Source organism: Perca flavescens, chromosome 3 (genome assembly GCF_004354835.1).
Source record: "Perca flavescens isolate YP-PL-M2 chromosome 3, PFLA_1.0, whole genome shotgun sequence".
In the NCBI taxonomy this organism is placed as follows: domain Eukaryota; kingdom Metazoa; phylum Chordata; class Actinopteri; order Perciformes; family Percidae; genus Perca; species Perca flavescens.
The window spans coordinates 34,664,819-34,688,239 of NC_041333.1; the positions used below are offsets into that span (position 1 = coordinate 34,664,819).

The window sequence follows — 23,421 nt, forward strand, 5'->3', positions numbered from 1 at the left end:
TTGTTTACAACCATTTGCCGAACCCTTCCCAACCTTAAAGGTCCTATGACATGCTGCTTTTTGGATGCTTTTATATAGGCCTTAGTGGTCCCCTAATACTGTATCTGAAGTCTCTTTTATATAGACCTTAGTGGTCCCCTAATACTGTATCTGAAGTCTCTTTTATATAGACCTTAGTGGTCCCCTAATACTGTATCTGAAGTCTCTTTTATATAGACCTTAGTGGTCCCCTAATACTGTATCTGAAGTCTCTTTTATATAGACCTTAGTGGTCCCCTAATACTGTATCTGAAGTCTCTTTTATATAGACCTTAGTGGTCCCTTAATACTGTATCTGAAGTCTCTTTTATATAGACCTTAGTGGTCCCTTAATACTGTATCTGAAGTCTCTTTTATATAGACCTTAGTGGTCCCCTAATACTGTATCTGAAGTCTCTTTTATATAGACCTTAGTGGTCCCCTAATACTGTATCTGAAGTCTCTTTTATATAGACCTTAGTGGTCCCTTAATACTGTATCTGAAGTCTCTTTTATATAGACCTTAGTGGTCCCTTAATACTGTATCTGAAGTCTCTTTTATATAGACCTTAGTGGTCCCCTAATACTGTATCTGAAGTCTCTTTTATATGGACCTTAGTGGTCCCTTAATACTGTATCTGAAGTCTCTTTTATATAGACCTTAGTGGTCCCTTAATACTGTATCTGAAGTCTCTTTTATATAGACCTTAGTGGTCCCCTAATACTGTATCTGAAGTCTCTTTTATATAGACCTTAGTGGTCCCCTAATACTGTATCTGAAGTCTCTTTTATATGGACCTTAGTGGTCCCCTAATTCTGCAAAGTCAATTCGGCCTTGACCAACTGCCACTTCGCTCGTTTGCAAGCCATGATGTCTCTCTCTTTCTCATAGGCGGGCCAAATTCTCTGGGTGGGCAAAGAAGAGAAAGGGGAGGTAACCTTCCTCCTTATGACCTCATAAGGAGCAAGATTCCAGATCAACCCATCTCAGCTTTCATTTTTCTCAAAGACACAGCAGGATACCCAGGGCTCGGTTTACACCTATCACCATTTCTACCCACTGGGGGACCATAGGCAGTCTGGGGGAACACATATTAAAGTTAAAAAACCTCATAAAGTGAAATTTTCATGCCATGGGACCTTTAACCATAGGAGGGAGAGCAATAATTTTCATGAGTCATTTTTGAAATGGTGATTGTGGTCAGTGTTTTGTAAAGCACTGAAAAAACAGCGTTATCGTTTCTGATCTGACGCCAATAGGTGTGGACGACAAATACGTGATTGTGTTGTTAAGTTTAAAGGATTTGTGGATTCCTGACAATTCTGACTAGTTCTTGAAAGTCACACAAATTAGAGTGTAGAATTTTTTTTTGATAAACATTTTGTTTATGTAGTGTAAAAAAATACTGTATATAGAAGAAAGACAGTGAAAGGATATAGCGTTAAAAGCTGTCAGAAAAGCGGCAATCCATAAAGTAATTAAGTGTCCTTTGTGTCTTAAATTAGGTTGTGTTGGTGTGTGGTTGACACATCAGAGAGGAGACTGTGTGTGTGTGTGTGTGTGTGTGTGTGTGTGTGTGTGTGTGTGTGTGTGTGTGTGTGTGTGTGTGTGTGTGTAGGTCCTGCTGGTTACACAGATGCCTCCATTTGTGTTTTTGCCAATCCCTGGTGGCACCACCTCCTGAGGGCACCACACCCACCTAACAAATACAAACACAGCAACCATATCACCAGACAAGGCCGTCAACATTGGTCGGTTTTGCAAAAATAACAAATTATATATTAAATAAATCTGGCTTTCTATTATATCCGTGCACAGCAGCTACAATACAGGTTAAAGGTGCCCTGCCACACGTATTTCTTTGTGGTAATATCTGAAGTTCTACCATGGACTCTGTAACATTTTTTGTGTAAAAAATGCCTTGGTTACCTTGTTTCAAGCCTTTCTAGCATGGTATAGAAAGCCTACAGGAAGACTCAGCTCGATTTCTGCCAGTTCTCATTAATATTCAACAAGTTAAGCTGTTTGAATCTGATTGGCTAACAGCTAGCCATTGAGAGCCTGGCTGTCAGAATCCTTTACCAAACCCAACTGGGCGAGCTAATGAATAGTAATGAGCTCAGGCAATATGATGTCAGACTGACCAGCTTTTGTAATTAGTCTGATATTACTGCTTATTTCTTTTAAGTGGCTGACAGAGGAGGTAGCAGTTCATTTTCACATTAACAGCATAACACAAATACATATGGACCTAACATATTTCAAAAAATGCAAGTAAGTAAAAAGCCAAACATTAATTTGACTTACTTTCTGCCAAGATACTTTAGGCAAAGACATTTGTTTTTAGCCAAGGACCCCTTACAAGTTACAGAATATACCAGGGAATTATTTTACTGTATACCATGATAATTTAAATGAATGAATCTGAACATTTTTCGTGGACCCACTTTGAGAATCCCCTACGTGAAGTAGTATGGGCGTAATTCCTGTGGATACCGTGCTGCACACACCCACTAGTCTATATCAACGACGTTCCACTTCCGGGATTGTTCAGGTGCCCCTGGAAATTTGATCTGGATGATCCCTCTTTTTAGGCCGGATGTCCGTTACCTTCTGCCTTCTTTGTGTTGGCGTTCTAACCTCCGGTGGATTTCTGAGGACTATGGTTAACTGCTCCTCAGATCTCTGCAGGGTAAATCCAGACAGCTAGCTAGACTATCTTCCAATCTGAGTTTTCTGTTGTACGACTAAAACAACTTTTGAACGTACACGTTCTACCAAAACAAGTTCCTTCCCCAGGCTATTTTGCAGAGGCACCATCATTGAATCCAGCTCTTAGCACCGGCCAAGACGATTGTGATTGGTTTAACGAAATGCCAATAAACCAGAGCACATTTTTCTCCCATCCAGGAATGCTGTGTGGACTCGCCAGACCTTCCTCGGCAGCGCTATGGAGGAAGTTCTGGCAATGCGACACTACACACACAGAAACAATGAGGAGTAGGAACTATTTCTTTGGTAAAACGTAGCTCTGATGAGAACTGTTCACCTCCATTGTACTGGTGTGGAGGCACAAATGTCAAAGACAGATATTTGCTAACATGTACAAATGAAACCAACACTCTCTGCATGGCTATATTAGAGGTAAAAATAAATGATTTTTTTTGTCATTTAGGTCAAACAAGCCTTCATATTTTGCAGAAAATAGAAAAGAATGTGTCTATTATATTGAATGAATACATCAGAGAGCCTCTCCATGTGGCTCTAATGTTTCCCCCAGTGAAGTCAACAGCAGATGGTGTCATCATCACACACACACACACACACACACACAGGCCTGCACTGGGTTGTTGCTGTTTTCCTCCCTCCATGTACAAAGGCTGAATAACGTCCCTGACAGCTGGGTTCCATCGTCCTCCTCTTAAGAAACACTTTATAATCATTCCCTAGAAATTAGTGTCATTACAATTTACAGCAGGGAGAGCTTTTTACTCCTCCGCCAGCTGGCTTCAGGTGATATTACAGAGGTGTCTTATGAGGAGCAATCACTCATCAAATGAACTTTAACGTGATGTACTGAATGGGATGAGAAAGTGGGCATAGACGAAGGGTGTGTTGAGATGAAAATGGATTCTGCATTAATACCGGCATCATTCATTTCTAGAGACACAAGTCATCTAAAGGCATCTGTAATACAAAGTCATTCAGTGAAGGTTTTGGCTCAACTATTGGTTGTAGGAAACCTTCAAAACACGGCTCTTCTTTGGAATAGAGTGACCAAAAGTAGGGCTGCTCGATTACGAAAAAAAAAAATCACAATTATTTTGGTCAATATTAAACATGATTACTCATTGGCGTTTGGAAAGATGTTGCATTTATTGAACTTATAAAACGGTGAAATCAACAGTTGAAACCCCTTCAACTATGAGATTTTCCATGGATACTTTACCAGTTGAACTTTTTGAATTCCCCTTGAAATATATATAACGTAAAATTTTTATATACAAATGTTCTCTGAGTGAGTTTAGCCTTTGGGAGGGGCGAAAGTGCGTGTGCCATTCAGAACTTTTTTTTTTTGTTTGATGATTACATTGTTTTGGGGATCGTTAAGGGCCGAAATCGTGATCATATTAGATAACCTGCCCAGCCTAAAACTTCTTCAGATTCAGATCATCACTAAATGTCACTCCAGCTACATTAATGTACTGTACTTAAGTACAAATTCAAGGTACTTGTGTACTTTAATGAGTATTTCCATTTTAAGATACTTTATACTTCTACCTCACTATATCTCAGAGGTAAATTGATCTTTTTTTACAATGTGTCATCGCCTTTCTGTCCATTGAAAACCACGTACCTCAAAATTAGCGCAACCTTAAACCCTTAAACATCCATGTACGCTTTTCTGGATTGGAAAACAAATTCAAAAGTTCCAACAGCATTCTCCCCTGACATGCAACACTGTGGGGACATCAACTAAACTGTTAATAACAGGAACCAGAACGAGGCTTTGCAAATAACCACTATCCAAATCAGCATAAGAATAAATATGATACCAGCCACTAGTTTGCGAGAAACAGAAAACGTTCTCAAATAAAGGTTAAAACCAAAACAGCGAGCCCTTCTTGTCACACCTTGATCTCATTAGACAGAGTGGTCTGCTGCCTCTGATCTGTAGATTAAAGCCCTAGAGCCTCACACACTTTTAATCCGGACCGCCTGATGTTTTGGCAACGGCTAAAAGAATCGAAGAACTAGTCCTTCACAAAACATGATGACACGGATGAGGAGCAAAGAGAGTGAGGTGAGGGAGTGTGCGATGAAGAGAGTGAGTGGGAGAGAGAGAGTCGTTTGAGTCTATCCTGTCTTTGTCTTTGTGGGAAAGTAGTATTTTAAAAGTTCGGGTGAGGACTTTTGTGATGACCGTAAAATGACCTGCCAGCTAGAGGACATCACTGGCACGTTGTAGCCAGTGTGCCAAGTTGGACAGCTTTGTGTTTGTGAGCCACTAAGGAGAATGAACATTGAGAGGGAGAACAAGTGAGAGAGAGAGAGAGAGAGAGGAAAAGAGAGAGACAGACAGAGAGGGAGAGAGGGGATAGAAATAGGCCGAGAAAAGCACCAGGGACAGAAAAGCCTTTCTCTTCCTAAGTGTTTTTCTGCCACTGGTAATAATGTCTGCTTTTAAAAGAGCAGAGACGAGCCTATTAGACCTCTGCCTCAGAGTGGCAGGTGTCCTTGAGTCACTGCTCTTTAAGTCTTTGCCAAACACTTCACAACTTTCAGCCTTGACCCTTGCCGGCCTGCACATCATCATCATCATCATCGCTCAGTGCAAACTGACAAGATCTTATAACTTGTGCTAAAATGCAAAGCATCACTTGGACACAAGAAAGAAAGCAGCATTGGTCATTTGTTGAAATGCTTGAAATAGCCAGTGTGGTTTACTCACAAATAAGCCTCCTCTGGTTTGTCCTCTCCCAGTAGAGGTAGTAGGCGGATGCAGCCTGATATTATTATACCTACAGTAGGATTGAGTTGCTATAGATTTCATTTTGGATCGCCGTTGGCATAGACACGTTTTTTAATCAAGCTGCATTTCTCTTAAGGGACCTTATATCTCGCCTTAATCTTTTTTGTGTTTCCAAAAAGCAAACGCACATATCATTTAGCTGTAGGTAGGTAGTTAGGATAGGAAATTAGATTTGTTTTGGGATTAGAAAGGATTCGGATTTAATAAAAAAAAAAAAAGATTCAATTTGTTCTGGGAGATGGGTTAATCCTAAGCGGGGGATGGATAAACTCATAAGAAGCTGGGTCCAGACCAGTTTAATGATAGCCGGACAGATTCTTTTATGATGGATGGAAGAATGAAGGGGTGCCTTCAATCCAGGAGTGGGCTTGTGAGATGGCTAGGGTGGCGGCATTTGAAAAAATGTCATATAAACGCTTTGGCAGATTGGGCATCTACACTAGAAAATGGAGAAAGTATCTGAGCTTTCTGGAGGGCTCCTAAGAATCTCTGTGTTGGGGAGGGACGTGTATGATGGGTTTATGGTGTTATACATATGTTCATTTGGTTTATGGTTTATTGTCTATTTTGGTATTGGTTTTGAATATTGTAGTTACTGTGTCATCTTTTCTTGATTGTTGTGTGGGTGGGTGGTGATGACAAGGTGGGGGGATGTGTTCATGCTGTGTATTTTGTTAATCATCAAAAGATTCAATGCTGATTTGGATTTGATAAAAATGCTTTTATGGAGTCTTTTTGGATCAGTCAAATGTGTCAGGTACCTTCAACGACCGACTCTGTCATTGTGTCCTCAGGACTTTCAGACACACGCTGTGGACACATGAGGAGACGTAAATCTGGTGGACATGATGGATTGTGACTGTATGCGTGATTGCCTGTGGGAAGTGTATGCTCTGTTTACTTGCAAACAGCTTGTTGGCATTTCCAGCTGATGCCCGTCCACTGATGCACCCAAGTTCAAACCACCATGACAGCAAGCATCCACCACACTGAAATGACTAAGTAAGTAATTAAGTAATTTATTTGATATAGCACCTTTCACAGACAGAGTCACAAAGTGCTTCACACAAAAGACATTTGATTAAAAAACATTAAAATCCAAAACAGAAAATAAACAAGCAATAATAAATGCAGTTTGAGTGAGGGTTAAAAAAAAAAAAAAAATTACAAACATGAGACAAAAGCCATTTGGAACAAGTATGTTTTCAAATGCTTTCTAAAAGCGTCAACCGAGATTGCAGAACGTAAGTTAACAGGAAGAGCGTCACCAGGTCGGAGCTACCACTTCGAAAGAACGGTCACCTAGACTTAGACACTAAATCCCTCAGAGCCTGTTCTAAAGCTCAGAGAAGTGACAGAGAAAAAGATGATAACCCCCTCAGCAATCAATAGGGTGTAGAGCTGTAATCGGGCCTTAAAAGTTAGGCCCGACGACACACGAGCCCGACAGTTACATTTTGATTGACAACTTTTTAAAAGCCTGTTTACAGCCCGACATTATTCAATATTGCACGCGCACAGATCTTTTTGCCATTTTTAACATCATTTATTCATGACTAATGTAGGCTATAGGCTACTTGGAAGTTGGAACAAAGAAATAAAATAAATCCTCCAGAGGCCAGCCTCCGTTTCACCTCCTCAGCATCCATTTTCGCGCTAATCGAAAAGCATCACCTGACCGCTCATTTACCGCACAACCCGGAGCGCAAGCCTGAGCCCTGCCCGAGCCCGTGTATTAAGACCCCCTCCCGTTTAACTTAGCGTTTAACTCTGTTCATCCACCAAACAATTCATGATCATGTGTAATGAATTACTGTTTGTTGTTTGCGTATTATTAGGCACACCGCCTCACACTGCAGTGGTTTAGTCCTCGGAGCATTACATTGAGCCTCCTTCCCAGAATCCTAAAGGGATTCAAGGATTGAATCTCAAAGAAGTAATCTAAAGAAAAACTTTTTTTAAATAAATGTCTCTTAGGTCCCTATCTGTAGACCTTTTTCACAGCAGACATGGCATGTCAAAGTAGGAAAAGCAAAAGGTGTATTCAAAACCATTACTGATGGCTGCATTCCACTTAGGAGAGGCCCTGGTGTTGTACATGCTGACTCACTGAAATATCTTACTGGGACACTTGATGGAACTGAGCCATCGTTAAGGTTATCAGTTTCAGCTGTGCTTTCCCTACTATGACAAGTCAAAATGTCTGCTGTGAAAAAGCTCCATTGCCGAATGAGGTAAGCGATGGTGATTGAGCCTATGGCCCACTGATGAAAGCCCTTACATTTGCAAAATTACGAACTGGGCATGCAAGGAAAAATCACTCACAGTTAGTGACGCGTTTTCCATCATCCGGAAGCAGTTGGTCCACCAGAGAGGGCATGCGGAGCTAATGCAACAGACTCACTCTTCATCTCACTTGTGTGTGAAGCGGCGACTTGTGATTCCCAGTCTCTGCTAATGGTTACTATGTCCGAACAAACAAAGAAAATTTTAAAAAACAAGTTGAATTGAAAGTGAGATCCAAAAACACACCAGCAATTACCGCTTATCACCACACGAACCGCCAAAAAGAACAAAAAACAGAGATCTCTGCAATTGTTACTTTAAATAAAGATTTAATCTTTGAATATCACCGCAGGCAAAGGCTGACATTATTTGAGAGGTGAAACACAATTGTGTGTGAACACTTAACTCCCAACAAGAAATTCTTGAGCGCTTTCAGTTGAAATAGTCCCAATTATTCTGGGCTTAGTGCTTCGATTGAAGGACGTAATTGAACCAAGTTATCTACGGTACATACAAATATATCAGAAGTTCAAAAAGAAAACAAAACACCAAAATCCATTTAAATTTCCTTTTATTCTCAGCGTTGTTCAGATGTAACAAGAAGGACATATAAAGTGCCAACAGAGTGAGTCTTGAAGAGAACATTTTGTTGCCTTGATTGAGCGAATGGTACAGTGCAGTTGCTGTTATTTTGATGTATTAATGTAGTTTCGAGGTTGCTTTAATTGGAAACTCTGGGATGCTGGCAGGGTTAGATAAGCTCCAACCCTTGTTAAACACAATAAAGAGTGTGAAAAGAGTGTTCTCTTTTTCTCTGTTTTTTAAACGTTTTGTCTGTGTCCGTGTATGAAACCCTCCTTTTGGGTTTCTGGCTAAATGTGAAGGTCTCAATATGTCACCAAACCTAAGTGGATTTTCTGCTGAAAACTGAGTTGCCTGTATGGCTGTAATGAAATCCTCAGCCTGCACCGTTAGTTTCGGCACAAATTACCTATTGATATTCAACATCGATTTGGTAAATGGGAGATAGGAGGGGTGACCATGACTACGCTGCCTATAGACAATACAAAGTTTGTGTGATTCAGCATCCCAGAATGCATTAAATGAATTCTGTTCATTATTACCAGCTGCGACAGCTATCGTTTTCACCTTGTGAGTCTGTGTGTGTGTCATCGTGGCAAAATGTCCTAGAGACGCCTACAACAGCGGGAGCATTGCAAGGTGTTTATGATAGTGCTGCCCACTCTGAGTCGATTAGATGAGTAATCGATAATTTTGATCTTAGCTGACTACGATTTCTTCAGTCGATTAGTCATTGTTTTATGTTTTTTTCATGCTGAGTGACTTATTTCCAAGAAATATATGAGCACATCTCTGGTAAACGGCAGATTTAAAGTGGTGCTTTTGCAAGATTGTTTCTAGAGAAACTCAGTTTTACAAAACAGAAGAATTTCTTTAATCCAGTACAGCCCTACTTTATATGTGTCTGTCTGTCTGTCTGTCTGTCTGTCTGTACAAAATACAGTGACAAAATGTTAAAGCTATAGTTTGTAGTTTCTGTCGCCCCCATGAGGAATTCTAAGTAATGCAAACAAAACTGTCAGCACATCCACATGATACAAGCCTTCCGTGATCGCATTTGAGTTCAAATATCAACAATCTTTGTGCAGAATCACTTGTTTCTGTTGCCTTGTGTTGATGCTCAGCAGTGCAGCATGTGAACACTGTGACATTCAGCCCCCTGTTGTAAAGCCAGCCAGTCAATCTGTCAGCCTGTAGTATCGATTGCCAGCTACACCAGCTAGCCTCTGGCAGAACGCACAGCTATGCCACAATGTGTGTGTGTGTGTGTGTGTGTGTGTGTGTGTGCATAGAAGAAGCATTTCCTTTAGCTCTGGCACATAAAGAGACAACTAATGTGTCCTTATAGCTCTCATCAGGGCTGCAGAACACACAAATATATTAGAGTAATGGCTTTAAATTCACCTTTCATCCCAGTCACCACCAAAAGGAATTAATAGGAATAGACCTATCAGCATCAGCAAACATTGTTTAATGCCCTGTTTAAATGGCTGTTTGATGATCGGGAGGATTGGAGTCAGAGGCTAATGATGGCACTTACTGTAACCGTGCATGATGGGAGAAATATACTGTGTGTGTGTGTGTGTGTGTGTGTGTGTGTGTGTGTGTGTGTGTGTGTGTGTGTGTGTGTGTGCTCACGCAATACAAAATAAGAGAGATAGAGCGTGATGTAATATTGCACAGGCAGACAGCTTGATTGCAGTTCAATCACTGCGTTTACCATGTTGTTCTGTTTTTATTTCATGATAGAAGCAAAGAAAGTGCACTAGTTGAATCAGATAGTTTTGGCTTCATTTGTCAAAGTTTTAAGTAATTTGAGATCTGTGGGGGGTGGGGGAGCGGGGGTTGGGACAGATTTGTGGGTGTGTGTTGTAAATCTGTTACCTAAATCTATCTGTGTGAGCCCACCTTTAACCAAAGTAAAATTTTGAGCATATCAAAGACTTCATTTTCTGCATTCTGGTGAATTTGTGCCTTTTTCTGCATCAAGTCATGGCGCAAATGTCTTTATTTATGTAAAGAAAATTATAGTAGGTTTTTGGGGACCAGTTTTGATTATTGGGGTATTTTAAACTCACAGAGGTCAAGCCAATAGATGATAGGATACGAACCACAAAACAATCAAGATCGGATTGTTCCATGTGTATACTGTATATAGTATGGTATGTCTCTCTCTCTCTCTCTCTCTCTCTCCCTCTCTCTCTCTCTCTGATTAATTACCCCACCCAACCTCTCCCCTGGTCGCAATGACACCACACATGTGCCTATATCCCGAATGGCGACTATAAATGTCTTTAGGACCTCGGCCCACATCGTTCCTGCGATCCAATCCCCTCCTTTTATATCCTCTCCTTCGTGTTATTTAGCCTATGACTTTATTACCCCTCCCTTCGCTCCTCCAGCCGCCATCCCTCCTTCTATCTCTTCCTTCTCTTTGATCACTTCCCATATTCCTTTCATGCCCCCTTCTTTGTGTTCTCTATCCCTCCCTTTCCTTCTAGCCCTCCCTTCATCCCACCTTCCCTTTCATCAATCCAACTGCCCTCTCCGTTACTTATTTAATCCCACCATCTATTCCTCCGTGACACCTTTTGTCCCTCCTATCACCTCTTTTACTCCTCTTTAATCAACCCTTCATCCCTCCTTCAGCCCCCCCATACATCTCCTACCCACCCATCTACCCCTTCATCCCACCTCGTATGCCTAGTTCTACACCTCATTGCCTCTTTTATCCCTCCATCTACCCCTTTATGACTTATTTTATCCCTCCATCACTCCTTCTGCACCTCTCATCCCAACTTGTATCTCTGTGTCAACCCCAACGCACTTTTTTAATTTCTCCGTCAATGCCTTTCACTCCTTCCGTGCATCCTTCCCTTTACCTCTCGACATCTCCTTTCTGTTACACATTAATCACGTTTCTGCAAGCTATCATTGCAGTAAATCTCAGTCAAGTAAATCTTATTATTATCTCATTATTATTATTAAACGTCAGAAGAAGGATGTTCGATCATCCATCGACAGCGCTCGTGTTGAAACAGACGTTAGAAAGTGCTTCATAAGTCAGGCTCAAATAAAAACGATCATTAACACAGAGATGGGGGCTCAAATGTAACAAATGATGAAATTCATCACTCATAAATAAGCAAGTCTATAAATGCGCCTTTGGCCTTTTACAGAACGCTGTGTCGTCTGCAAAAATAAAAACACAATCAGCGAAACTGGCAAATGTGCATCTTTAGAGACTTGCTTCTAGGTACTGACTCACGATGTTTGATGATGCTCCTCATGTTTGCTCGACAAGGCAAAATTAATTTCCCTTTGGGGACAATAAAGACTATCTATTAAACTATAAAAACACCGTTGCAGTGTCAAGTCTTCGTATGCCTCTGCCAACACATCGGTGAAATTGATAACTCATTTCAAATTGCATTGTTTTTCAAAGAGAGTAAATGCAGCGGCAGTCAAGGTGAGTTAATCCAAACTGGCCAAATGTAATCCAGTCCTGCTGGTAAATGTGAAAATCACAGCAGAGTCCATTAGTCATTAGTCTTGACTCTCATCTCCACTTTGTTTCCCTTTCAATTTGGACGTGCTCCCGGCTCCACGGAGACTCTTGGTCCTGACAAGAGAAATGAAACAGGAGAGAAGAGATGACATTAATGAGACACCTACATGTTAATAAACACGTTTTAAAACCCGGGATCATCGCCAGAGATGCACAAATAATTAAAACCTCATTTCTAAAGTTTTCGGGGGTTTATAAAAGGCGGAATGAAAGCAAAATCATATCTCGTTGCTGTTAATGCTGAAAGATAAACTCAGTAGTAATAACGTGAACCAGACGGCACGTTTTTCTCCTATCCTGAAATATATATATATTGTTTAACAGGGCCGTTTCTAGTTTTTGGTGGGCCATTATGCAAGATGCTGTTTTGGGAGCCCTATTTTGTCAAACTACAATGGGGGGTGATTCAAACCTTGAAGACGATCCGTGGAGATGCATCAATCTGTTACACTTTAGGAGGAAAAGCTAGATTCGTAAAAACCTCTCTCAAATTCAAATTAAACATCTCAAGTTGACCCAAGCAGCTAAAACTTACAGAAATGATAATAAAAAAGTTTACAATGAGGCTCCTCTACGTCAATAAATGCAACAGATGCAGGATTTTCCTCAAACAGGTTTATTTAAAAAAAAATTAAAAGCAAAGAAGGCTCCTTGCTAGTGGCTACAAATAAAGACAGGTAATTTTATTTCTCCCTTTTAGGGCTGCACGATATGAGGAAAATATGCGATACGCGATAACGGTGAATATCGCGATAACGATATTACTTGCGATAAATTATCAGATATTAGAGTACTCAGTTCTGCCTTTCTGTCGCTTTCAGTATTCTTTTAAAATACAACAAATTGCTTGTTAAAACAATCATTTCTATTGAACAAATTGAACATAAAAAGGGACATATAGACTTTAAAGTGCAGGTTTCTACTGCTATTTTCTTTCAACTAACACAAAAGAATTTCGTAGTGTCTATCGCGATATGTTGCAACCTTTCAGGATATGTATATCGTGCCAGTTGATATTGCGATGACGATAAAAAAAAACTATATTGTGCAGCCCTACTCCCTATATATGATGAGGCTGAACGTGCTGAACTTGCAGCTTTGGGGCCCCCTATAGTGGCTTCGGGGGGTCCGATTGCATCCGCATAGCCCGCCTATAGGAAGACACAGCTCTGTTGTTTGATTTTTATCATTTCATTTGAACCAATTGTCATCCGTCTCTGTCGGTTTAACTGAAACAACTCATCTTATCTTATATAAGACAGGCCAATAGGACAACAGGAACCTGGAGCTACTCATGGGATGTTTTTTGAGAACAAGCATACCCTTACCGACAATGATTCTCATTTCATTCCTGTTGTGTTTGTTGACAAAACTACTCTGCAGCCCTGTCGTGTCCTGTTGGGTCACAGGAGATACAGAAAAGCAAATATGGAGAATAAACATTTTGTTTAGTCACACAAATCCAAACTGAAAGTGCACAGAATCTAAAAAATCGAGCCTGTCGTGTTTGTCATGTCAGAATATTTGCTGTCTCTGCTTGTGTGGTCGGGTTTATCAGAGGAGACAGCCAACATTTGAAGAGGCTGACCTTGGTGTATTTATTGTGTGAACTGGGATTGTTATGCAGCAGGAGGAGACCGTCACTTCTTCACAGATGCTGGTTTTTCAACAAAATGTGATTGTCTGTCTTATGCAAATCGTAAAAGTATGTTCTCACTTGATGATTACTGGTTACTGTTGAAGTACTGTTAAAAAATATATGTATATTGTTACAACTCTTCTTTGTCATGTACAGAAACTTGTCCACAGAGAGGACAGAAAGATGTATAGAAATGGAGGAATTAGAAGTTAAGAAAGAAACTCTGTGGCCGGGTTGGCTCAGTGGGTAGAGCAGGTGCACATGTACATGCCTTGTCGCAGAGGTCCGGGGTTTGAGTCCAACCTGTGTCCAATCTAGCTGTCCTCTCCATTAAAGGTGGAAATGCACAAAAAAATAATAAAAAAAACAGAAGGTGTGAACAGGTGCTTTCATCCTCACAAATGGACGGATGGAGAGAGAGAGAGAGATGAAGCCTGAGAGGCAGAAGATGAACATACTGAAGGAAACAGGGTTCAGTCCATCTGTCCATCCTTTGGTTTCACACTGAGGTTTAAATATTACCAGTTGGCAGACGCATTCTTGCACGCACACACACACACACACAGTGTGTTGTGGAGATACAGAGGACAGGGAGCCAAAAAGGGTTACAAAAAAATGGTAATTTTGATCAAAACTTCCACACTGCGTTCATGCACGCTTGTATGACAGAAAGGAGTTAAGGTTGCACCCCAGGTTTCACCCTCCCACTCTTTTCTTTTTCTTCATCTCTTCTCCCCCATGTTCTTTTTTTTCCTCCATCAAAATATCCCCAGAGGTAAAGGTTACTTTAATTGCCCCTTGTAAAAGAAAAATGTCCTGGATTAAAAGAAATGCTGCAGGAAAGAGCCTGGTGTGAACTAAAATAAGTCAGTCACACCTACCAATACCTTTTAATTCCTGATTTTCTCTTTTCTTTATTTACCCTCTATACCTCTTTGTTGTTTCTTTGTCTCCTCTCTGCACCTTCACTTTTCCACTTCCCTCAATCTCAGTCTTTCTGTCTCTTCTCTCTTCCTCATCTTCTTATTTCTTTCATTCCTCTTCTCCTTTCTCATCTCCTAGTAACCAACTTCTCCATCTGACTTTCTAGTCCTGCTTTTCTTTCCTATAACCTTTTCTTCTTTACCGCCTCTTTTGTAATTTTCCTGTGTACGAGTGACTCACTGTAAAAGCAGAGCAGGAAATTCTGGCACAACAACAAGTCTGAGGCAACGTAGAAAGGATAACTCTATTGTGAGACCGACATGTTTTGGCTAGTGGCCTTCATCGCACTACCGGTGACTCACCACCATGAATAGAGCGTGCCAGGGTCTCTGCCGGATCACGTCATCTGCTATGAATCATACTTTTCATCTTTTCAGAATTCGTAAAGTTGAAGTTGAACGTTTAAGTGCACCCATTTGAGTTCTTAATATTCAAGGACCCGTGGAGATTTTCTGCATTAATATGAGTAGTAAACACATCATATAAATGGAGGTATTGTTGATACATGAGGCAGGACTCTTTCTGGTAAACATGGACATCTTCTCGAAATGGATTTGAGATTGAAAAGCAAAACAAAAGACTTGGCCGTTCATGAATGTGCAAACAAGTAGATATACTTCTGTGGCAGCAATTCATAGCGCAGACTTGTTTTTCAATGCATCTTTCTCAAAAGCAAAGCTGGAATGTTATTTCAAGGTCTTTTTTGGTTATAAAGCAGGTTGAGGTGCTATATAAATACTGTGAAAGTATCAAAATGTTGAATCCACAGAGAAATGCACACAGCCAATATCCACCAAGAATTAGCTAGCATTAATGTTAGCTACTTGTCAACCATACATTGTAGTAACATTAAGCTGGATTAATATTGATATGTATCAATAAATACGGTTTCTGCTGTATGCAAAGTGGCATGTAATTAATCACAAAATGATGCCTTTTGGCAGAAAAAGCAGTGTTACCAGTATTTTTTTCTGTGACATTGTAGGCCAATGATTTACAAATAGCATCTGGGTGTCCGTGTTTTGATCATAGACAGTATATATAAGAATGGACCAACAGATCCCGTGTCTTTGGACGGAGACCAGTGAAGGATATTAGAAGCACTTTTCCGGTGATCTCTTGCTTTACTGCGCAGCCTCCAACTGAGAGAGACAACGTAGATGTGACGTGAGCAACCTGTCTGAAAGTTGTAAGTCTTCTGGTAGCTGTGCCAAGAGAAATCTCAATCATTCCCAAACTTACAGAGACGGAGAGCGTAGGTATATGTAAGGAGATAACATGGGCACAGGTTAATAATGGCTAACTAAAATGCTAGATAACATTAGTAATTAAACTTAAACAGCTAATGTAAGTCGAAACTGCATGCAAGCTTCTCCTGTACTATACAGTAATTCCTCTACTGTGAGACAGTAAGTCCGTGGTTATGACACAATCGTTAGCCTATTTTTATAAAAACGTCTGCTACGGAGCCATAACGTGAGGTACAAGGTAATGGAGCCTTTTATACATTGTCGTGTTTCTTTAGAACTAAACAACGGACAAATAGAGTCTTTAAACGCTTCAGATGTAAAGTTATTCGCTGTCAAAGTGACACCAAAATGAATGGCAGTCAGTGGAATGCTAACGGGAGGTGATTGCTTTGTAGCATCAAAATGGCGCCATAGGAGGTTTGAGTTCTGAAGCGAAGCTCTTGGTTTTGATGGAAGTTATGAGTAACTAGATGGTGAAAGGTTATGACGCCACTGACGGCCGACTAAATGAAACGTGACTAAATTAAACGTGACGTGTCTGAAAATAAAATAACAGATTTCTCTGGGGTGCCATTTGATGGAAACATTTGGGATAGTGTAACTACACAACTCCAAAAATATATATACCATAGGTATGGTCGTTTTAAGTGAGTAATTCTTTTACAGCATACTTTTTACTTCTACCCCTTATTTTCCCGCAGTTTTATGTACTTTCTACTCCTTACATTTTAAAAAATAGACTCCAACTGAAAAACAAGCCAACTGAAATATATTTCAGTTGGCTTGTTTTCATTCCGGCTTGTCATCGTTCAAAAAAACTGGATGAGAAGTATAAACATATACCATCCGACACCCTATTGGTTTGTACGCGATCCATCGCACCTGCACAGACCCGGTGCAAATACAGCACCGGTGCCTTAACGACCGCTATCTACCGGACCGAATAGCAACGCAGATTTCGGTGCCGTGCTTCTCTCTGATGATGCTCCAAAAATGGACGTTAGAGGCAACCGAAACATCGCCGCACGGGACGCTAGTTAACACCAGACTCGACAGCAGGTAACGTTAGCCTACCGTTAGCTAGTTAACACCAGACTCGACAGCAGGTAACGTTAGCCTACCGTTAGCTAGTTAACCCCAGACTCGACAGCAGGTAACGTTAGCCTACCGTTAGCTAGTTAACCCCAGACTCGACAGCAGGTAACGTTAGCCTACCGTTAGCTAGTTAACACCACACTCGGCAGCAGGTAACGTTAGCATACCGTTAGCTAGTTAACACCACACTCGGCAGCAGGTAACGTTAGCATACCGTTAGCTAGTTAACACCACAAAAGTGTAAAATTGTGTCTGTATTTCTCTGGAGAGGATTCTAACACCAGACTGCCATTGAAAAACACAGACTCAGTCTGAAATAAGTTATTGTTATAAGTTATTGTGATTACATTTTTAATAAATCATTTAATTTTGACCCTGTGGCCTTAGCAATACACAAGCCGTTCTTTAATGTCTCCTTGTGCTCCTTTTTTTTTTTTAGATCAACTTTTTATTGTTTTATATTTTTGAACATACAGAACAGACAAATACAATTGAAAAATGTGCTCCTTTTATATATATATATATATATATATATATATATATATATATATATATATATATATACACACACACACACACAGTGGGGGAAATAAGTATTTGACCCCTTGCTGATTTTGCAGGTTTGCCCACTTACAAAGAATGCAAAAATCTACAATTTTTATCATATGTACATTCTAACAGTGGAAGACAGAATCCCAAAGAAAATTCCAGAAAATCACATCATATGAATTTATTAAAATTGATAACCATCTGATGAGGAAAATCAAGTATTTGACCCCCTGGACAAACAGCATGTTAATATTTTGTAGAAAAGCCATTATTGGCCAGCACAGATGTCAAACGGTTTTTATAGTTGGTGACAAGGTTTGTGCACATTTCGGCAGGGATGTTGGCCCACTCCTCCCTGCAGACAGCCTCCAAATCATTCAGGTTCCGAGGTTGTCGCCTGGCAACTCGAATTTTAAGCTCCCTCCAAAGATTTTCAATCGGATTCAGGTCTGGAGACTGGCTAGGCCACTCCAGAACCTTGATGTGCTTCTTCTTTAGCCACTCTTTTGTTGGCTTGGCGGTGTGCTTAGGGTCGTTGTCGTGCTGAAACACCCATCCTCGACCCATCTTCAGCTCTCTCACTGAGGGAAGGAGATGTCGGTCCAGAATTCCACGATACATGGCCCCGTCCATCCTCCCCTCAATACGATGGAGTTGTCCCGTCCCCTTGGCTGAAAAGCACCCCCAAAGCATGATGTTGCCACCACCATGCTTGACGGTGGGGATGGTGTTCTTTGGGTTGTACTCGGTGTTCTTTGCCCTCCAAACACGACGAGTTGAGTTGAGGCCAAAAAGTTCTATTTTGGTCTCATCTGACCACATCACCTTCTTCCAGGCCTCTTCTGAGTCGTCCAGGTGGTGAATGGCGAACTTCATGCGGGCCTGTACATGTTTCTTCTTGAGCAGGGGGACCTTTGCGGCGCTGCAGGATTTCAATCCATGACAGCGTAGTGTGTTACCAACCGTTTCTTTTGTAACTGTGGTCCCAGCTGCCTTCAGTTGATTCATCAGTTCCCCTTGTGGTTTTGGGATGATTCCTCACCGTTCGCATGATCAGGGACACCCCACGAGGCAAGATCTTGTGTGGAGGCCCAGACCGAGGAGGTTGGCGGTGGTGTGGTGCTTCTTCCATTTCCTGATAACTGCACCGACAGTTGATCTTTTCTCTCCAAGTTGCTTTCCGATTCTATTGTAGCCCATCCCAGCCTTGTGCAGATCAACAATCTTGTCCCTGATGTCCGTAGAAAGCTCTTTGGTCTTGCCCATGGTGGTGATGTTGGATGCTGGTTGTTTGGGTGTTGACAGGTGTCTTTTATACAGGTAACGAGGTGAGGCAGGTGTATTTGATGTAGATAATTGGTTCGGATTGGGGCTGTGTCTTAAAGAAAGACTAACTGGCTTGTAGGAGCCAGAATACTTGCTGTTTGTCCAGGGGGTCAAATACTTGTTTTTCCTCATCAGATGGTTATCAATTTTAATAAATTCATATGATGTGATTTTCTGGAATTTTCTTTGGGATTCTGTCTTTCACTGTTTGAATGTACATATGATTACAATTGTAGATTTTTGCATTCTTTGTAAGTGGGCAAACCTGCAAAATCAGTAAGGGGTCAAATACTTATTTCCCCCACTGTGTGTATATATATATATATATATATATATATATATATATATATATATATATATATATATATATATATATATAGAGAGAGAGAGAGAGAGAGAGAGAGAGAGAGAGAGAGAGAGAGATCACCTTTTTCAGCCCTTGAGTTGTCAGGTATGATTTTAATATAACATTATAGTCATTATGGCCTTTAGAAAAATGTTTTTTTGTGGAGGTGGGGTAGTGCACTATTAGGCCCCTGTGGGGCGGGCTAAGCTTTTGTCCTTAATGGCATTTTTTCCCCCTTACATTACTTTTACTTTTATACTTTAAGTAGTTTTGAAACCAGTACTTTTACACTTTTACTTGAGTAAGAAGCTTGAGTTGATACTTCAACTTCTACAGAAGTCTTTTTGAACCCTAGTATCTACACTTCTTTTTTTTTAAAGATTATTTTTTTGGGGCTTTTTCCCTTTATTTGATAGTGACAGTGGATAGACAGGAAAGGTGGGAGAGAGATGGGGGATGACACACAGCAAAGGGCCGCAGGTTGGATTTGAACCCGGGCCGCTGCAGAGGCCTCAGCCTACATGGGGCGCACGCCCTTACTGGGTGAGCTAGAGGTCGCCCCGTATCCATACTTCTACTTGAGTAATGAATGTGAATACTTTTGACACCTCTGCTCATGCGTGCTTTGTAAAAACATAATAAAACGAGCTGTATTTATGACAAAAGAGAAATAAAGGCTGTCTGGTCTGTATTTATGAAGTCTACAAGCTAATCTGTCTTTCTCTTTACATTCTCTCTCTCTCTCTCTCTCTCTCTCTCTCTCTCTCTCTCTCTCTCTCTTAATGCTGTGGCTATAGTAGCTGGTGATTTTAACAAATGTAATTTTAAAATTGCCTTTCCCAACTACTATCAGCATGTTAAACATCCAACTAGGGGAGCGCACTTCCTGAATCACTGTTACAGTAATGTAAAATCTGCTTATAAATCCAGTCTCAGACCAGCCTTTGGAAAATCCGATCACTCCTCTGTGTTACTTCTTCCTACATATATACAGAGGAGTAAACAATCAAATCCTTCGTCATGTATTGTTCAGTGCTGGACGAAGGAGAGTGAAGTGAAACTACAAGGATGCTTTGATGCTACTGATTGGTCTGTGTTCCATTCAGAAAACTTGGATGAGTATTGTGATGCAGTGACTGGGTACATTGACTTTTGCATTGATGGCTGTGTTCCAAGAAAGGTAATAAATATGAATATGAAAATGCAACAGCGGGCCGTGGCTTTTAAATCTGGTAACGCCGCTGCTTATAAGCTGTCCAGATATTCTTTAGAGCGGTCCATAAAAGCTGCTAAACGAGCTTATGGCGCTAAGATAGAGGGTCATTTCATGGAGGGGGACCCACGACGTATGTGGCAAGGGTTAAATTCTACTGCTTGGAAACCTAAAAGAGGATCTATCACTAATGTTGATCCATCCTTGCCAAACAAACTAAATGAGTTTTATTGTCGTTTTGAAATCGGAAATGTTGAACCTGTTGTTTTTCCTGCTTGTAATGAGCAGAGTTTTAACATCATTCAAGAGGATGTCCAGAGGGTTTTGGCCAGAACGAAGCTTAGGAAGGCACCTGGACCGGATTGTATTCCTCCTCGTGTCCTTAAACTGTGCTCCGAGCAACTTGTTCCTGTTCTGACAGATCTTTTCAACATTTCACTGAAGAAGTGCACTGTTCCAGCTAGCTTTAAAAGATCAATTATAATTCCAGTGCCCAAGAAGACACCTGTGACGTGTCTGAATGACTATCGGCCAGTGGCCCTCACATCTGTCCTGATGAAAACCTTTGAGCGGTTGGTGTTGGATTTTATCAGAGATCAAACCCCTGTGTCAATTTGCATACAGGAAAAACAGAAGTGTTGAGGACGCCATTTCTTTTGCTTTAAACTCTGTCTATAAGCATCTAGATGCACATAAATCATATGCTAGAATGCTATTTATAGACTACAGTTCCGCTTTTAACTCAGTGGTCCCAACAAAGCTCATTCATAAATTGAAATGTCTTGGACTTGATGATGCCATTTGTAAATGGATTTTAAATTCTTTGACTTGTCGACCACAAAGGGTCAAAATCAATGGTTGTATCTCAGATGAGCTGTATGTTAGCACTGGTTCCCCGCAGGGGTGTATTCTGAGCCCCCTGCTGTTTACATTGTATACTCATGACCTCGCAGCATCTCATGATAATAATGTCATAATCAAATACGCCGATGATACAACTATCATTGGGCTGATCAGCTCAAACGATGAATCTCATTATCGTGAGGAGGTGGAGAATGTTGTTCAATGGAGTAATGAAAACAACTTGCTTTTGAACACTTCAAAAACGTGTGAACTTGTTATTGATTTTTGTCACAATAGGATTCAGTTGCCTATTACTATTCATGATTCTGATGTGCAGATTATTGAGAAATGTAAATTTTTGGGTGTGACTCTTTCTCATGATTTGAATTGGAGCTCTAATACAACTAATATTGCTAAGAAAGCGAGACAGCGCCTTTTCTTTTTACGTAGGCTTCGAGAGTTTACTCAAAATACTAAGATTTTATTGAATTTTTACTATTGTGTAATTGAGAGTTTCCTAACCAGTTGTATTACTGTGTGGTTTGGTAATCTCACTCAAAAAGAGAAGAAGGCTTTGAATAAAGTGGTTCGCTCAGCCAGCAGAATTATTGGCTGCACTTTTCCGCTCCTGGAGTTCACATATAAAGCTAGACTATTGAATCGAGCTCTACAACTGGCTAATGATGCCTCAGGCCATCCAGCAGGGGCTTTCTTTGAGATGCTTCCCTCAGGGAGAAGGTATCGTTCTGCCAAATGTTCTACTGATCGCCATTTACACAGTTTCTTTCCACAAGCTGTGATTGCTTTGAACAAAGCATCTTAAACTAGGCACTTTAAATGTATGTATAGATTTCCTTGTACAGCATTTTTATATTGAGCATTTTTAATATTGAGGCTTCATGTGGCTTTGTTTGTCTGTTTTTATGTTGTGTCCTCTGATGTGTTGACTTTGCACTTTGAGCTACTTGCACATTTTTTTCCAATGCAGGTTACACTGCAAATGGCTAAAAAGTGAATCTGAATCTTCCCCCCTTTAGGTGAGCTAGTCGCACCCCCGTCAGCTCTACGCAGCAACTCCCCCTCCCTCTTCCTCAGCCTAATCCCATCATCCTCTGCCTCACCTTTTCCTCCCGCCTCTTGTGGGGACCACCCGCCGCCATGTCTGTCTTGGCCTGTCCCGCCCCCTCCCTCCTCCTCCTCCTCCTCCTCTTCCTCCTCCCACTGCCTCCCTGCCAGCCGGAGTCCCAGCGCATCGACTCCAGCAGCGATGCCGCGTTCCCAGCGGTCTCGCCCTCCATGTTCCCCTCCTCCTATCCTCCTTCCATGTCTTACGGTAACAGCACCACGCCTGAGAAAAAAGAGAAGTGTGGGGAAGTGGCGATGTGCAAGCCCGGCATCCTGCTGCCCATCTGGGAGCCCAACCGGCCCGGGCTCGGCCAACAGGTGGCCAGAGCTGTGGTCTACTTTGCGTCACTCATGTACATGTTCCTGGGAGTGTCCATCATCGCAGACCGCTTCATGGCGTCCATAGAGGTCATCACTTCACAGGTGAGAACGAGTGACCGGAGGAACACATGGGTGGTGTAATTTAGCAGGAAGTAGCGGGCATATTGCCATTTTGTGGCAATAATAATAAAATTAATAATAATAACTTTATTTATAGTGCACTTTTGACAAGACCATAATAACATGGCAGACCAATAATGATAACAACTATTTAAAACAATGTTAAAGTTTTACATTATTAAAAAAAGGAGCAAAACAAGAGAATAAGTATAATAAACAAATATAAACTAATTATAATAGTCAAAAGAATAAAGGTTAATAGAATGCCATTACATATCAAATAGGATTAAATAGAAAAAAATATCTTCAGGCCACAGACCCTGTGAAAGCGCACTTATAAAGATGTGTTTTTAAAAGGGCTATAAAGGAGGAGAAGGAGCTTGCCAGTCTTAAGTGGGCCTGAACAGATAATATGTGTGCAGCTTATGAGTTGTTTTACACTGATTGAGTTATTGGAGTGCACCTGCAGCTTATTGTCAAAACAAAATGCTTGTAAAAAGTGTTGTCAAGACTATTTAAACCGAGACCAAGTCATCACAACGACCAGAGTGTAACGAGACCAAGTGCAGACCAAGACCAGAACAGTGCCACACTGCATGACATGATCAAATGTGGAAAATGC

At 40.9% G+C, this 23,421-nt stretch overlaps 1 protein-coding gene across 4 annotated transcripts in view; it reads left to right on the plus strand.

The window, feature by feature from the left end:
• Positions 1-23,421, plus strand: part of slc8a2b (solute carrier family 8 member 2b) — a 195,239-nt gene that overhangs the window by 127,616 nt on the left and 44,202 nt on the right. Inside the window, exons 1-2 of one of the 4 annotated variants that reach the window (XM_028569687.1) lie at positions 6,420-6,554; positions 22,271-22,781. In XM_028569687.1, the coding sequence (XP_028425488.1) occupies positions 22,392-22,781 (390 nt within the window). In that variant the 5' untranslated portion in view covers positions 6,420-6,554; positions 22,271-22,391. Of the gene's footprint in view, positions 1-6,419; positions 6,555-16,062; positions 16,100-16,884; positions 16,921-22,270; positions 22,782-23,421 lie in introns of those variants that run through there. The other 3 variants (XM_028569678.1, XM_028569670.1, XM_028569661.1) reach the window with 3 other exon arrangements.